The sequence below is a fragment of the Salvelinus alpinus genome, chromosome 1, assembly GCF_045679555.1.
Source record: "Salvelinus alpinus chromosome 1, SLU_Salpinus.1, whole genome shotgun sequence".
In the NCBI taxonomy this organism is placed as follows: domain Eukaryota; kingdom Metazoa; phylum Chordata; class Actinopteri; order Salmoniformes; family Salmonidae; genus Salvelinus; species Salvelinus alpinus.
Genome location: NC_092086.1, coordinates 110,709,110 through 110,724,362, shown reverse-complemented (window position 1 = coordinate 110,724,362; position 15,253 = coordinate 110,709,110). Strand labels below are relative to the sequence as shown.

Below are 15,253 nucleotides of genomic sequence, written 5' to 3'. Positions count from 1 at the left end.
CCTCATCAAGATGCAACTAAAAGAGGGGTGGCAGACTCTAGTAATAGTTCTGGATGATTCTGGTCCTATCCTGACACAGTGGTCATTAGATAGTCTAAATACCAAGCTACAAACTACAGAGAACAACAACAACAAAACCGTTTTGAGAGGCCTACGTTTCCGACGAGTGAGAAACAGTTTAAATGCTGTTAGGTCTGCATCTCAAATCAAATGTTATTGGTTAGGAAATGGAGAGCTGTTTAGTAGTGTACTCTTCTGTTATAGTATGTAGATACAGTTGATTATTTACAGCTTTATGAAAAGACTCAAAGCTATAACGAAATGCTGATATTGATAGCTTGTTAAACTTCTTTAATAGTCATTTGGAGTCATAATGATATCAGATCTGAATCACCCAGAAGGGGCAACTGTTCTGAGGGAGCCACACTGACCCAGGCCGACCCATAGGAGACGCCACGCCGACCCATAGGAGACGCCACACCGACTCAGGCCGACCCATAGGAGACGCCACACCGACTCAGGCCGACCCATAGGAGACGCCACACCGACCCAGGCCGACCCATAGGAGACGCCACGCCGACCCATAGGAGACGCCACACCGACTCAGGCCGACCCATAGGAGACGCCACACCGACTCAGGCCGACCCATAGGAGACGCCACACCGACTCAGGCCGACCCATAGGAGACGCCACACCGACCCATAGGAGACGCCACACCGACCCATAGGAGACGCCACACCGACCCATAGGAGACGCCACACCGACCCATAGGAGACGCCACACCGACCCATAGGAGACGCCACACCAACCCAGGCCGACCCAGGCCATAGGAGACGCCACACCAACCCAGGCCATAGGAGACATGCCCCTTTCAAACAGATCTAAAGATAGCACAAGCACAGCCAGATCTTAAAGAGGCGGTGGGGGTGTTTGTTCCTATTTATTACCTCACCCTCTGCAGGGTTAGAAGACAACCGGCTGCATCGAGTTTTCTGGAGAAATGGAGAGCCTGTGACGATACTTCCTCTTTTGGACGTTAACAAGGCGACCCTCCATCTGAACTCTTCCTCCACATTTACTGAACTGATTGAACAGTGCAGAAGAGAACCTCGGAAAGTTATTATTTTTTTTTTTCTTGTCAGGACCAGAGAGAAAGAAATGCCGGTCAGGCGTTTCTTTTACGACTGCTACGTTAGGTTACGGTACTATTACCTCAACGTAAAGACAATGAAGTGAGTGGGCTGGGCAACAATTGTGTGCGTGTGTTGAGCACTAGTTTCCAAAGTCCGTCTCCCATTTGTTTTCCTCAGGTTTTCCTAGTGAATGAGACTCCATCTAAGTGTGTAAAAGTTCACATGCCTGTGGTTGTGAAATGAAATAAAAGCCGGTGCAGTGGAGACCAGCCGCAGCTCCTGGCCAGGCTGCCTTGGGGCTACTTGACATTCTCACTTCCCAGAATGTGAACACCCCCTTCTCGCCCAACCGCAAGGCAGGCATGCGTTTTTATTTTATTTATTATTTTACAACGCAATACTTGGAGTCAAAGTATCAATAAAATATTGTCCAAAATAATATACCAATATGTAACTGAATCGACCCCCCCCCTCCAATCACTACTGACCGTAAGGCATCACTGGGGCCAAGCTTCCTGACATCCAGGACCTATATACTAGGCAGTGTCAGAGGAAGGCCCAGAAAATAGTCAAAGACTCCAGTCACCCAAGTCATGGACTGTTCTCTCTGCTACCGCACGGCAAGCGGTACCGGAGCGCCAAGTCTAGGTCCAAAAGGCTCCTTAACAGCTTATACCCCCAAGCCATGAGACTGATGAACAATTAATCAAATGGCCACCCGGACTATTACATTGACCCCCCCCTTCATTTTTACACTGCTGCTACTTGCTGTTTATTATCTATGCAGTCACTTTACAAATTACCTCAACTAACCTGTAGCCCCACACACTGACTCGGTACTGGTACCCCCTGTATATAGCCTCGTTATTGTTATGTAATTTTCTTGTTATTAAAAAAAAATAAAAAAAATAATCACTTTAATTGATGTAGTAAATATTTTCTGAAGTCTATTTCTTGAACTGCATTGTTGGTTAAGGGCTTGTAAGTAAGCATTTCACAGTAAGCGCATGTGACAAATCAAATTTGATTTGACTGTCTGGTGAGGAATAACAAATAGATTTCTATAAATAAACAGTTTTTCAATGTGTTTAGAACATTCACTGACTCTCAGATGCCTTTCAAACCATCTGAATTCTTGGTTACTCTCATAACTCAAATACAGGCTGCTTCCCAAACTGCAGACACCAATACGTTGCAATTACCTTCAACATAAAACTTTTTGAAATACTTCAAAGCTTGTGTGTAAACTTTAAAATACACTACCATAATGATATTTATACTTCCAAATAATTATTACCTGACCATTTCCCAGGCTTATATCCTGTACGGTAGGGGGATCACCATTCTGACTGAAAGAAATCTTGAAGTGAGGCTGCCGCTTGCGGGGTTCTCTCCTGATGTTGAAAGTACAGCCATCTTCAATATCCATACTTTGACTGTCCATCTCTGAAGGGTTTCCTTCAATGCCCTGAGGATCCCCAACATCACCGAACGTCTGGTGGTGCCCACGAGGCAGCCGCTGATGCGAAGAGCTTCTCTCCAACCGGATCTTGGGGTAACGTACCACACGCCCTCCCTTGGAGCCAGTGAAGCCCAGATCGGTGGGCTCACTTGTGGCCACGAGGTTCATATTGTTGGCCTGTCTGGCTTGGTCCTGCTGTCCAAGCTGGAACACAAGCCTTTGAGTGGTGCCAGGTTGACCCGGGTCAGAGTTCTGCTGCTGGACGGACCAGCGGCGGGGCCCAGCTCCTTGGTTGCCAGAGCCATAGCCGATCCTGAACTGCTGGACTTCAGATCCATCTGAGGAGTTCCTTGAGATGTGGAAGCCTCCGATGCTGATTCCCGGTGAGCCTCCATTTCCGTTAGACATAGTTGAGCTGACCTGATCGCTTGAGTTTAAGCCATCTTGGGGTGTGACGCAGAATACCCTTCGCTTGGGTTGAGCGGACTCTGTGGGCTGTCGATTCCCATTATGAGGCATGGCAGAACTGGAGCTCCCTGAAGCGTCTCGGCTGTAGTGAGGTGGTGAGCTGACCGTAGATGAAGCATCTCGGCTGTAGTGAGGTGGTGAGCTGACCGTAGATGAAGCGTCTCGGCTGTAGTGAGGTGGTGAACTGACCGTAGATGAAGCGTCTCGGCTGTAGTGAGGTACTGAACTGACCGTAGATGAAGCGTCTCGGCTGTAGTGAGGTGGTGAACTGACCGTAGATGAAGCATCTCGGCTGTAGTGAGGTGGTGAACTGACCGTAGATGAAGCGTCTCGGCTGTAGTGAGGTGGTGGTGGTGGTAGAGCGTAGTGGTAGTTCCTGTCTGGTTCTGTGTAGGCCGGAGCAGGTCCCGGGGTGTAGCTGGGTGGCGGACATGGCGGTGGCTCCTCAGCTCCAACAGGCCCGGCACCGGAGGACCGTTGGAGAGAGATCTGCATAGAGGAACTCTTTGTGGGCCGTGGCTCGGCAGAAGTCAGCTGGGGTATAAACATGGAGGAGCTTCGTTTGAGTGAGGAGTCTCCAGGACCTCCATGACCAGCCAGGGGGCTCTCAGACACGGGACGAGGCCCAAAGTAGATCTCTCTCTCAGGCCGTTGCCAAGGCACAGAGAAGGCCCTCATAGGCAGATCTCTCTCAGGACACCAGGAGAAGGTAGTTGATTCTGGGCTGCTCCAGCGCTGAGGCCGGTGAGGCTGCTGCATGTGGAATGTCATGGCGACATCGTTGCCGTCCTGGGTCTGGGCCTGGGACGGCCCTTCCAGCTCCTCCATTTCTGGAGCTGTGTTGCTGCGGCCAGAGCCAAAGTACAGACGCAGCCGGTGAGACATGTTCACCTCCTGCTCTGTCTCAGTGTCTGATCCAGTCGCCCACTTCTCAGCTGGCTGATCCCCTTTCTCCCCTCCCTCCCTCTATCTTTTTTCTCTCGCTCCCTCCCACAGTGAACAGCAGAGCTGGAGGAAAGAGGAGCAGCGAGTCAGCACAATAACAAGAGAGGCAGTGCCAGGGAAACTCCAAGCTACAAACTCCAGGCAAAAGGGGGGTGAGAGAGACCGAGAGGAAAAGAAAGCGAGAGGTAGAAAGAAGACGGAAACAAACAACAACAAAAAGAGATGAAATCTGCCAAACTGTTAGCACTGGACAGTGTAGCAATAGCGACAGACAGCAGAAATAGCCCGAGTGACAAGCAGCATTCCAGGCATGATTGGATAAGGGCACCCGGCGCTCCTGCCTCTGAGGTGAGGGTAGGGTGGCCGTGGTCATGTGACTGCTCTCCACCCTCCAGCCCCCCGTTTGTGTGAGTGTGTCACCGCCCCCAGCCTAAACGGAGCCAGGGGGGGAAACAACACCAGACCTGGGTTCAAACAGTATTTATTTCAGACAAGCAGGCTCAATCAAGTTACCCTCGAAGTATGTGAAAGAGAACAAATAACAACTTGAAACCAGGTCTGAACAGCACCCCGTCTCTCAGCTGGTCCTTATCCGTCAGTGGGCCAGGGCCCAGTGGGAGGGGGACACAGAGCTGAGTCAGGCAGCACAGACTTGATAGGGCCATAAATCTATTGTAGTAGTGTTCATCCCAGATCCCACACACTGGGCTCGGGACGACAGGGGCCGAGAAGACAGTTACACAACGCCATTTTACTCAACCCCAGTCCTCCCCCCTTCAGGACAAACACAGGGGCCAAGACGACAAGAACAGTCTCTAAACTCGTCATCCTCGGCTCTAACACCAGTTCAACTAGAACTCTTTCTCTGAGGTGGCCACCTACCCACCACATCAGGTAGTGTCAGCTAACACACAAAGACACTGAAATACTCTGCCAAGTTACTCAACCCCCAACTTCCCACCCCTCGACCTCCAGATTTACTTAATTTCAGTGTCACTGAAGATATTAAGCAGCTGTGTTCCTTCCTGGTTCACAGTGAATAAACAGAGCCAAGATGTTAAAGGATGCCTCTGATTCTGCAACTGAAAGAGTTTGCCTGACAACGCACGTACTCAGGGTTAGCCTGCCTGACAACGCACGTACTCAGGGTTAGCCTGCCTGACAACGCACGTACTCAGGGTTAGCCTGCCTGACAACGCACGTACTCAGGGTTAGCCTGCCTGACAACGCACGTACTCAGGGTTAGCCTGCCTGACAACGCACGTACTCAGGGTTAGCCTGCCTGACGACGCACGTACTCAGGGTTAGCCTGCCTGACGACGCACGTACTCAGGGTTAGCCTGCCTGACGACGCACGTACTCAGGGTTAGCCTGCCTGACGACGCACGTACTCAGGGTTAGCCTGCCTGACGACGCACGTACTCAGGGTTAGCCTGCCTGACGACGCACGTACTCAGGGTTAGCCTGCCTGACGACGCACGTACTCAGGGTTAGCCTGCCTGACGACGCACGTACTCAGGGTTAGCCTGCCTGACGACGCACGTACTCAGGGTTAGCCTGCCTGACGACGCAAGTACTCAGGGTTAGCCTGCCTGACGACGCAAGTACTCAGGGTTAGCCTGCATGACGACGCACGTACACAGGGTTAGCCTGCATGACGACGCACATACTCAGGGTTAGCCTGCCTGACAACACATGTCCTCAGGGTTAGCCTGCCTGACAACGCACGTACTCAGGGTTAGCCTGCCTGACAACGCACGTACACAGGGTTAGCCTGCATGACAACACATGTCCTCAGGGTTAGCCTGCCTGACAACGCACGTACTCAGGGTTAGCCTGCCTGACAACGCACGTACTCAGGGTTAGCCTGCCTGACAACGCACGTACACAGGGTTAGCCTGCATGACAATACATGTACACAGTGGTAGCCTGCATGCTGACAGTAGTTGTCAAACTGCTCTCTGTGTGTTTATATTTGGAGACCGGCCATTTAAAGACTCATATTACAAAAACAGATCAAAACACATATAAAACTGATTGAGATCAAATGGTTGGTGAAACCTGAAGAATTATCATTTAACAATTGACAGTGAGAAATGTGAAGGGAGTGTGACTACAACAATGTGTAAAGTAGAGGTAAAGAAACACAGAACGTGACTCAGATCTTCAGCTCTGTGGGGAAAGGGAACCAGAGGGGCGGAACGGGGAGGTTACGGATCCACAGCCTCAGCCACTACAGATAATAAGCAGCTGTCTTCCGTCACGGTCCACAGTGGAAAACAAGCCAAGCTTTTAAATGAAGCTCCTGCCTCTGCTCTGGCGCTGAAAGGCCCAGTGTACAACAGGACTGCAAATGAGGGCAAATGCTGCTGCTGGTTATAAAACCTCCCTCTGTGTGTGTTGTTGATTGGAAAATGTCAGATATGATGACACTATACTGTACACTGGGTTTGACAATGATTCAACAGTAATGCTTTACGCCATGCCGCCTGCCCCTTCTTAGCTCCAAGGGGGCCACCAGTCAGGCTCTCCTTGGGCCCTTGGTGTTTGTGTGCTTGGAAACAATCCCCCCCCTCTCAGCATCCCCTTCTCACAATCTGGGACATTGTTTATTTCTCCCCCCCCCCTTCTCTTTCTGACGCACCATAAGATGTCAGGCTGCTATCATTGTGTGTGTGTGTGTGTGTGTGTGTGTGTGACAGACACACAGGGGAGGGAGACTACGTGGCTCAGCTGCTGCTGTCATAGCCAACCAGCCACCAGAACAAAGCAGCCACTATAGTTACTGTACATATGCCTCTCAAACCATATCACAGGCTTTGTCCATTCTCTCTCTGGCTGCATGGAATCAGAAGTTCCCCTAATCCACAACCTGGCAGCTTCAGGACTACCACACAATCGTTATGACCATCAGCTGCATGTGAAAGACAACTCAAAAGACAAAAGAACCACAATCTATAATCCTTTGAGTCAGAGCAACGAGACTCTCTCGGGGAACATTTAGAGTGGCCATACTCCCTCCTCAGATTTATGAGGGAAGAGACAGGCTTGAGGCTGCCATTGCTCTCTCCGTATCCCTGCAACAGAGAGACTGTCCCAAGACAAGACAGAGAGCAAAGTCAGCACTACAAGCAACCGTCCTTCTCTTTCTGTTGACAGAAGACTGAACACAGGCAGACAGACAGGCAGGCATACATTCCCCCACGACAGCCATCAAGCTGTACAAAACATTCCCAGGGAGATAAAGAGCAACTGGATCAGGCCTTACTTTAACTGCCTTTTAATATTAGTCATCTATGGCAGGTAACATTAGAGGAAGATTTCAGTATCATCGTCAAGGAGACAGAGGACACTGTAGTCTACAGGCCTCAAGAATGCAAGATATTTTAGATGGAAAAGAAATCACATTCCCAGCATTTCTTATGTGAAAAGAAAATAAGACTACAAAATTATGACATAATAATTTAGGAGTAACTGCAGAGGCAATAAATAGTCTCTTTATAACCAAGTCAGTCCTGGCTGCCAGTGAGAACAAATAACTATTGTGTCCTGGAGGGGAAAGCCCCATCAAACACACAACACTGAGGCCATAGAGTCTGAAGTTCAGCACTGAAAAGAGCAGTCCTCCATTTAACATATTGGACTTCTCAGAGCAACACATTCTGGGCCCGTATTCATTCTGATCTAGGATCAGGTCCCCTTTGTCCATGTAATTGTATTCATGATCTTCTAAAAAGGCTACACTGAAGCAGAAAAGGATGTTTATATGACAGAGAATATATACAAAACCTTGTAGAGAGCCTATCCAACTGACAATTTCTTCAAAAAATATATAAACTATTGGATCCAAGACTTAAAAAGAACTGATGTTGGCACAAGATGGAGGGAAAGTTGGAGCATAACTAACGAAATTACAGGATCGGTGTGTCCCCCCGCGGGACGGTTGAGCTAACGTAGGCTAATGGGATTAGCATGAGGTTGTAAGTAACAAGAACAATTGGCAGAAAGCTTAAACTCTTGTTAATCTAACTGCACTGTCCAATTTACATTAGCTATTACAGTGAAAGAATACAATGCTATTGTTTGAGGAAAGTGTACAATTATGAACTTCAAAATGTATCAATAAACCAATTAGGCACATTTGGGAAGACTTGACAACATTTTGAACAGATATTAAATGGTTCATTGGGTCAGTCTAAAACTGTGCGCACACTGCTCCCATCTAGTGGCCAAAATCGAAATGGTGCTTAACCTGCAATAATACATTGTGAACTTTCTCTTGCATTTCAAAAGATGGAACAAAAAACAAAAGCAAGTTTTTATCTTTGTATTATCTTTCACCAGATCTAATGTGTTATATTCTCTTTCATTAATTTAACATTTCCACAAACTTCAAAGTGTTTCATTTCAAATGGTATCAAGAATATGCATATCCTTGCTTCAGGTCCTGAGCTACAGGCAGTTAGATTTGGGTATGTCATTTTAGGCAAAACATTTAAAAAAGGGTCCGATCCTTAAGAGGTTTAACAAAAATGTAAGCTTATTCCAGTATAAACTAATGTATATAATTTATTATACAAGAAACAAAATTCACAAATTCTACAGCACAATGGCAGTAATGTCTTTAGTGTAAAACTAATAATGACTCAATAATCCATGCATTCTGGGAATGCTATGAAGTCCAGAGGTTGTGGGCGGAGCTAGAAAGTTGGCTGTCAGAAGTATTACAATGTAAACATATTTTTAATCTGTCTGCATATTTCAAGACAGGGTGACCGAGAAAAAACAACTAATAGAATTTAAGGACAAGTGACAAACAATAATGCCAAGCACTAGGGATGGAGGTGTGACCAGGCGCACTAGGGATGGGGGTGTGACCAGGCGCACTAGGGATGGGGGTGTGACCAGGCGCACTAGGGATGGGGGTGTGATCAGGCGCACTAGGGATGGGGGTGTGACCAGGCGCACTAGGGATGGGGGTGTGACCAGGCGCACTAGGGATGGGGGTGTGACCAGGCGCACTAGGGATGGGGGTGTGACCAGGCGCACTAGGGATGGGGGTGTGACCAGGCGCACTAGGGATGGGGGTGTGACCAGGCGCACTAGGGATGGCGGTGTGACCAGACGCACTAGGGATGGAGGTGTGACCAGGCACACTAGGGATGGAGGTGTGACCGTGACCAGGCGCACTAGGGATGGAGGTGTGACCGTGACCAGGCGCACTAGGGATGGATGTGTGACCAGGCACTAAGGATGGAGGTGTGACCCGGTACTAGGGATGGAGGTGTGACCAGGTACTAGGGATGGAGGTGTGACCAGGTACTAGGGATGGAGGTGTGACCAGGTACTAGGGATGGAGGTGTGACCAGGTACTAGGGATGGAGGTGTGACCAGGTACTAGGGATGGAGGTGTGACCAGGTACTAGGGATGGAGGTGTGACCAGGTACTAGGGATGGAGGTGTGACCAGGTACTAGGGATGGAGGTGTGACCAGGTACTAGGGATGGAGGTGTGACCAGGTACTAGGGATGGAGGTGTGACCAGGTACTAGGGATGGAGGTGTGACCAGGTACTAGGGATGGAGGTGTGACCAGGTACTATGGATGGAGGTGTGACCAGGTACTATGGATGGAGGTGTGACCAGGTACTAGGGATGGAGGTGTGACCAGGTACTAGGGATGGAGGTGTGACCAGGTACTAGGGATGGAGGTGTGACCAGGTACTAGGGATGGAGGTGTGACCAGGTACTAAGGATGGAGGTGTGACCAGACACTAGGGATGGAGGTGTGACCAGGTACTAGGGATGGAGGTGTGACCAGGTACTAGGGATGGAGGTGTGACCAGGTACTATGGATGGAGGTGTGACCAGGTACTAGGGATGGAGGTGTGACCAGGTACTAGGGATGGAGGTGTGACCAGGCGCACTAGGGATGGAGGTGTGACCAGGCGCACTAGGGATGGAGGTGTGACCAGGCGCACTAGGGATGGAGGTGTGACCAGGTACTAAGGATGGAGGTGTGACCAGACACTAGGGATGGAGGTGTGACCAGACACTAAGGATGGAGGTGTGACCAGACACTAGGGATGGAGGTGTGACCAGGTACTAGGGATGGAGGTGTGACCAGGTACTAGGGATGGAGGTGTGACCAGGCGCACTAGGGATGGAGGTGTGACCAGGTACTAGGGATGGAGGTGTGACCAGGTACTAGGGATGGAGGTGTGACCAGGTACTAGGGATGGAGGTGTGACCAGGTACTAGGGATGGAGGTGTGACCAGGTACTAGGGATGGAGGTGTGACCAGGTACTAGGGATGGAGGTGTGACCAGGTACTAGGGATGGAGGTGTGACCAGGTACTAGGGATGGAGGTGTGACCAGGTACTAGGGATGGAGGTGTGACCAGGTACTAGGGATGGAGGTGTGACCAGGTACTAAGGATGGAGGTGTGACCAGGTACTAGGGATGGAGGTGTGACCAGGTACTAAGGATGGAGGTGTGACCAGACACTAGGGATGGAGGTGTGACCAGACACTAGGGATGGAGGTGTGACCAGGTACTAAGGATGGAGGTGTGACCAGACACTAGGGATGGAGGTGTGACCAGGTACTAAGGATGGAGGTGTGACCAGGCACTAGGGATGGAGGTGTGACCAGGTACTAGGGATGGAGGTGTGACCAGGTACTAGGGATGGAGATGTGACCAGGTACTAGGGATGGAGGTGTGACCAGGTACTAGGGATGGAGATGTGACCAGACACTAGGGATGGAGATGTGACCAGGTACTAGGGATGGAGGTGTGACCAGGTACTAGGGATGGAGGTGTGAGCATGCGGGTCAGTGCAGATGAGATGTAGTCATTGTTTGTGTGTGTCTATAACTTGTTGTTCATATGTATATGTACAAGTTTAAGTTTGTAAATGTACAAAAAAAATACAAAAAAATGAAAAGGCTAAACTGATCCTAGTAGATCAAAACTCTTACTGTGAGATACTTTAGAAATTAGGGCCCTGATCATGTGTTCTCCAAGAACTCAAACAGGAACAATGTGCCAATTATAGAAATAGAATTTCTATGGTCCCTAAGAACAGGCGTTTTCTCCTAAACACACAGATAATAGGCTACTTATGTCATTTGAAGTGGGATTGCAGACGACATTGCACAACAAGAGAATCAGAAATTACCTTCTGTTGACAGAGAGAGAAAGAGAGCATTGAATACAACAAATTGATTAGATGTTGTTAGTGATAGTTAGAGGATTTGCATGGCAACACACTATCATCATATTGTCATCAAGAACAATGTACAACTGTCAAACAATAAATGTGTGTATTAAATACAACAGAACATCTGAAAATAAGAATTTCTGTTACGTAGAAAGAGGATATCTTTGGGATCAAAAGTACATTTCAAATTGTACAGACAAAAAGAGAAAACGATAGAATGCAGGGAAGAACTTTTGAAATATAATCATCATTCAGAATATAATTTCACAAAAACTGAATCTTACCAATCTGTTTTCATCAAACACCTCAAAGAGTAGTCTGTGGTTCAGAGGACAAACCTGTGACGACAGAAGGGACACTTTTACTGCAGTCCTATAATACATGTACAGTCTAGAAAATAGCTGCTTGCTTCATACACAAAAAGTATTGCATAAAAGCTTTACACACACACACAATGAATTAGCATATCTAGCAGGTAGAATAGATAGGATATGGGGTCGTTAAAAAAAAGGACAATAATAGAGAAAGCTGTGTCTACACTTGACACTTAAATGCAACTTCCGCTATCAGGGGCCTCCCGATTGGTGCAGCGGTCTAAGGCAATGCATCGCAGTGCTAGCTGCGTCACTACAGATCCTGGTTTGATCCCAGGCCGTGTCGCAGCCAGCCGCGACCGGGAGACCCATGAGGCGGCACACAATTGGCCCAGCGTCGTCCGGGTTAAGGGAGGGTTTGGTTGGCCGGATTGTCCTTGTCCCACCGCGCTCTAGCGACGCCGATGGCAGGCCGGGCGCAATGCATGCTGACACGATCGCCAAGTGTACAGTGTTTCCTCCGACACATTGGTGCGGCTGGCTTCCGGGTTAAGCATTGTGTTAAGAAGCAGAGCCGCTTGGCAGGGGTCGTGTTTCGGAGGAAGCATGGATCTCGACCTTCGCCTCTCCCGAGTCAGTACAGGAGTTGCAGCGATGGGACAAGACTAACTACCAATTGGATACCATAAAACTGGGGAGAAAAAAAAATGGATATATAAAAAATAATAATAATTCTTCTATCAGAATACGAATATCGCATTGAAAAGACATGCCTAGATGCACTGAAGTCGCATTGTAGTCAGATTGTGTTCAGATCTGGCTGATCACTTCAGGAGGTGGTCAGGGATGCTTTGTGTGCGGATTTCTCCTCAGTCTGGACACAACCAGGCTACCGAAAGGGAAAACAGTGGGTGACGTCAGCAGCACTTCACCCACAAGTCTCCAGAAATGTGTGTTTTGGGAGCGAGAGGCACCTTTTTTTGGGGGGAGGAAATATTTTCCTGACGTGTGAGGAATGATTTTGCTGGCTTCATAAATGCTAGCCAGCTAACATATTTCGATTTTTGGGGGGGGTTTGGTTAAAGTTATGCTAACCTGTTGGCAATCCTTTTAAACTTTGCTGGCTAGTGACAGAGGTTAGCTGGCTAGATAGCTACAGTAGTTGGCTAATACCATCATCAAGTGGTTGTTGTGTTATCAGATTTAGCCTGTTCCACCGTTTGCAGAATCCATACTGGCAGTTGACTGTAGCGCAGGAAAAGAGAATCCGGACACAATAGAGTAGAAGCATTAGGCGTACAGAACTCCATGATCAGAACTCCATGATCAGAACTCTAAAAGCTGCATGAACTGTCAAGGCTAGACACGGCCTTAGAGATAAGATATCAGACCTCGATTTCAGTTTAACTCTGTTTTTTAGCCCGTGTGTCACAATAGCTTCCGGCTGCCAAACCTCAGCATGCTCTGTTGAGCGTCAGTCTCCATCTCTAATCGCTAACTCGCTAACACTAGGCTACAGCTGAATGTAATCGCTAACACTAGGTTACAGCTGAATGTAATCGCTAACACTAGGCTACAGCTGAATGTAATCGCTAACACTAGGTTACAGCTGAATGTAATCGCTAACACTAGGCCTGAATGTAATCGCTAACACTAGGCCTGAATGTAATCGCTAACACTAGGCCTGAATGTAATTGCTAACACTAGCACTGAATGAACAATTATTCCTCTAAGAATAGCCAGCTGGATGAATCCCATATGTGTGGATGGGCTTGTAAACAATGCAATTGGTCCATTTGATGACATAGTTTGAGGGCTGGAAGTTTTCCATAGTAGTGTTGAATGGCAATAAAATGGGGGTGTAGCAGCACCAAACCCTTGAACAAAAATGGAGAAGGATAATGACGGGTATAATGTGTTTACATACAGTGCCTTCAGAAAGAATTCATACCCCTAGAGACTTATTCCATATTTTGTGTTACAGACTGATTAGAAAATGGAATAAAACATAAAATAATGACAGCTCACCCATCTACACAAAATACCCCACAATGAACAAATTAAAACATGTTCTTAGAAATGTTTTCAAATGTATTGAAAATGAAATACAGAAATATCATTTACATAAGTAAATCACAGCCCTGAGTCTATACTTTGTAGATGCACTTTTGGCAGCGATTACAGCTGTGAGTGTTTCTGAGTAAGTCTCGAAGAGCTTTGCACCCTGGGATTGTGCAACATTTGCCCATTATTCTTTTGAAAGTTCTTCAAGCTCCGTCAAGAAGGTGTTGTTAACATGTATGGACTCAGGGAGCTAAATATTTATGCAACGACTATATTTATGACATTTGATGGATATATATATATATTTTTTTTTTCTTCTGTAGAATGTTAACAAAAAATTACAATTAAATACATTTTAATCCAACTTTGTATAACAAAATGTGAAGAAATCCAAGGGGTCTGAATACTTTTGCAAGGCACTGTAAATGTAAAGAAACTCACTCTGAAATAGAACTCCTCGTTCCATTTGGGATTTAGAGTCTGAAAGGAAAGAATAGATAAACAAGTTGAGTGAGGCTAGTCAGTTGGGTGTGTTTCCTGCATGCTGTGAAACAAATAGCCTACACTTTCTTTAAAATCAGTCTGTAAACTAAGTGAGAAGACTCATTAAAATACCTCCGGTTATTAAAATAAGAGAAACACCAGAATGTCAATGAAGTTTAGGAACACCACAATGTCCATTTTACAAGGCAGTCTGATTAAGCTACATGTTCCATCCTTGATGAAGTAACATGTCTGTTAAAATAACTTCTTTGTGACATCAGGTGACACACTCTTCCACCATGGTGAGAGATATCTACCGCCTCTTAGACTGAGAAGACACATCATACAAATCTATTCGGAAAAAGGTTCCGTGCCAAACAGGAGAACCACTCCAAAATATATGTTAAGAGATGGATCCAGTCCTGGGCCACCTTGCTGCTTGAGCAAAGAGAAACTGTCTATGTGGTATCTGATATTAGCAGAACGTCACTGATAATGTGATACAGCCATCGCTGTCAGGGACAATCTTTGACCTGTTTCTTAGGAGAGTTTACAATCAATCCTGGGCCCCATCTCATACATTGTCTGATCTAGTATCAGTTTGGGCTTTAAGATCATAATGGACCTGATCCTAGATCAGCAAATCCTTCTCAGAGACGTTTTATGAATACCGTCCCAGAATTAGCCTCATATTGCCACGAGGCACAGGTGCACAATGCTTTGACTGCGCCAGCAGCACACCTTCATAAACCCGGAGTGACTATGAAATAAAAGGGTCTTCTGCTCCACATAGCAGCACATTGTCAGCTATTTATATCCCAGCCAGGGCCATGGACAGCATACGGCTGACTTCATGGGAGGGCTAGGGAGGCTGGCTGTCTCCAGGAAGGGGATAAGAGTCTCTCTGGCCGTCATCACAGGAGATTTACCCAGAGAGGGAGAGGATGGTGGTTGGGAATAATAATGTGGCATCCGTGTTCTGGCCCTGTTCTGTTATAATCTCCACCCGGCACAGCCAGAAGAGGACTGGCCACCCCTCATAGCCTGGTTCCTATAGGTTTTTTCCTAGGTTTTGGCCTTTCTAGGGAGTTTTTCCTAGCCACCGTGCTTCTACACCTGCATTGCTTGCTGTTTGGGGTTTTAGGCTGGGTTTCTGTACAGCA

At 47.4% G+C, this 15,253-nt stretch overlaps 1 protein-coding gene across 18 annotated transcripts in view; it reads right to left on the bottom strand.

Moving 5' to 3' along the window:
- The window catches only part of nedd4l (NEDD4 like E3 ubiquitin protein ligase), a 107,404-nt gene that overhangs the window by 70,776 nt on the left and 21,375 nt on the right, over window positions 1-15,253 (bottom strand). For 6 of the 18 annotated variants that reach the window (XM_071341268.1, XM_071341279.1, XM_071341287.1 and 3 more), the window contains exons 4-5: window positions 14,049-14,087; window positions 11,514-11,567 (exon numbers count right to left, since the gene is read on the bottom strand). In XM_071341268.1, the coding sequence (XP_071197369.1) occupies window positions 11,514-11,567; window positions 14,049-14,087 (93 nt within the window). Of the gene's footprint in view, window positions 1-2,430; window positions 4,362-11,513; window positions 11,568-14,048; window positions 14,088-15,253 lie in introns of those variants that run through there. The other 12 variants (XM_071341251.1, XM_071341219.1, XM_071341193.1 and 9 more) reach the window with 8 other exon arrangements.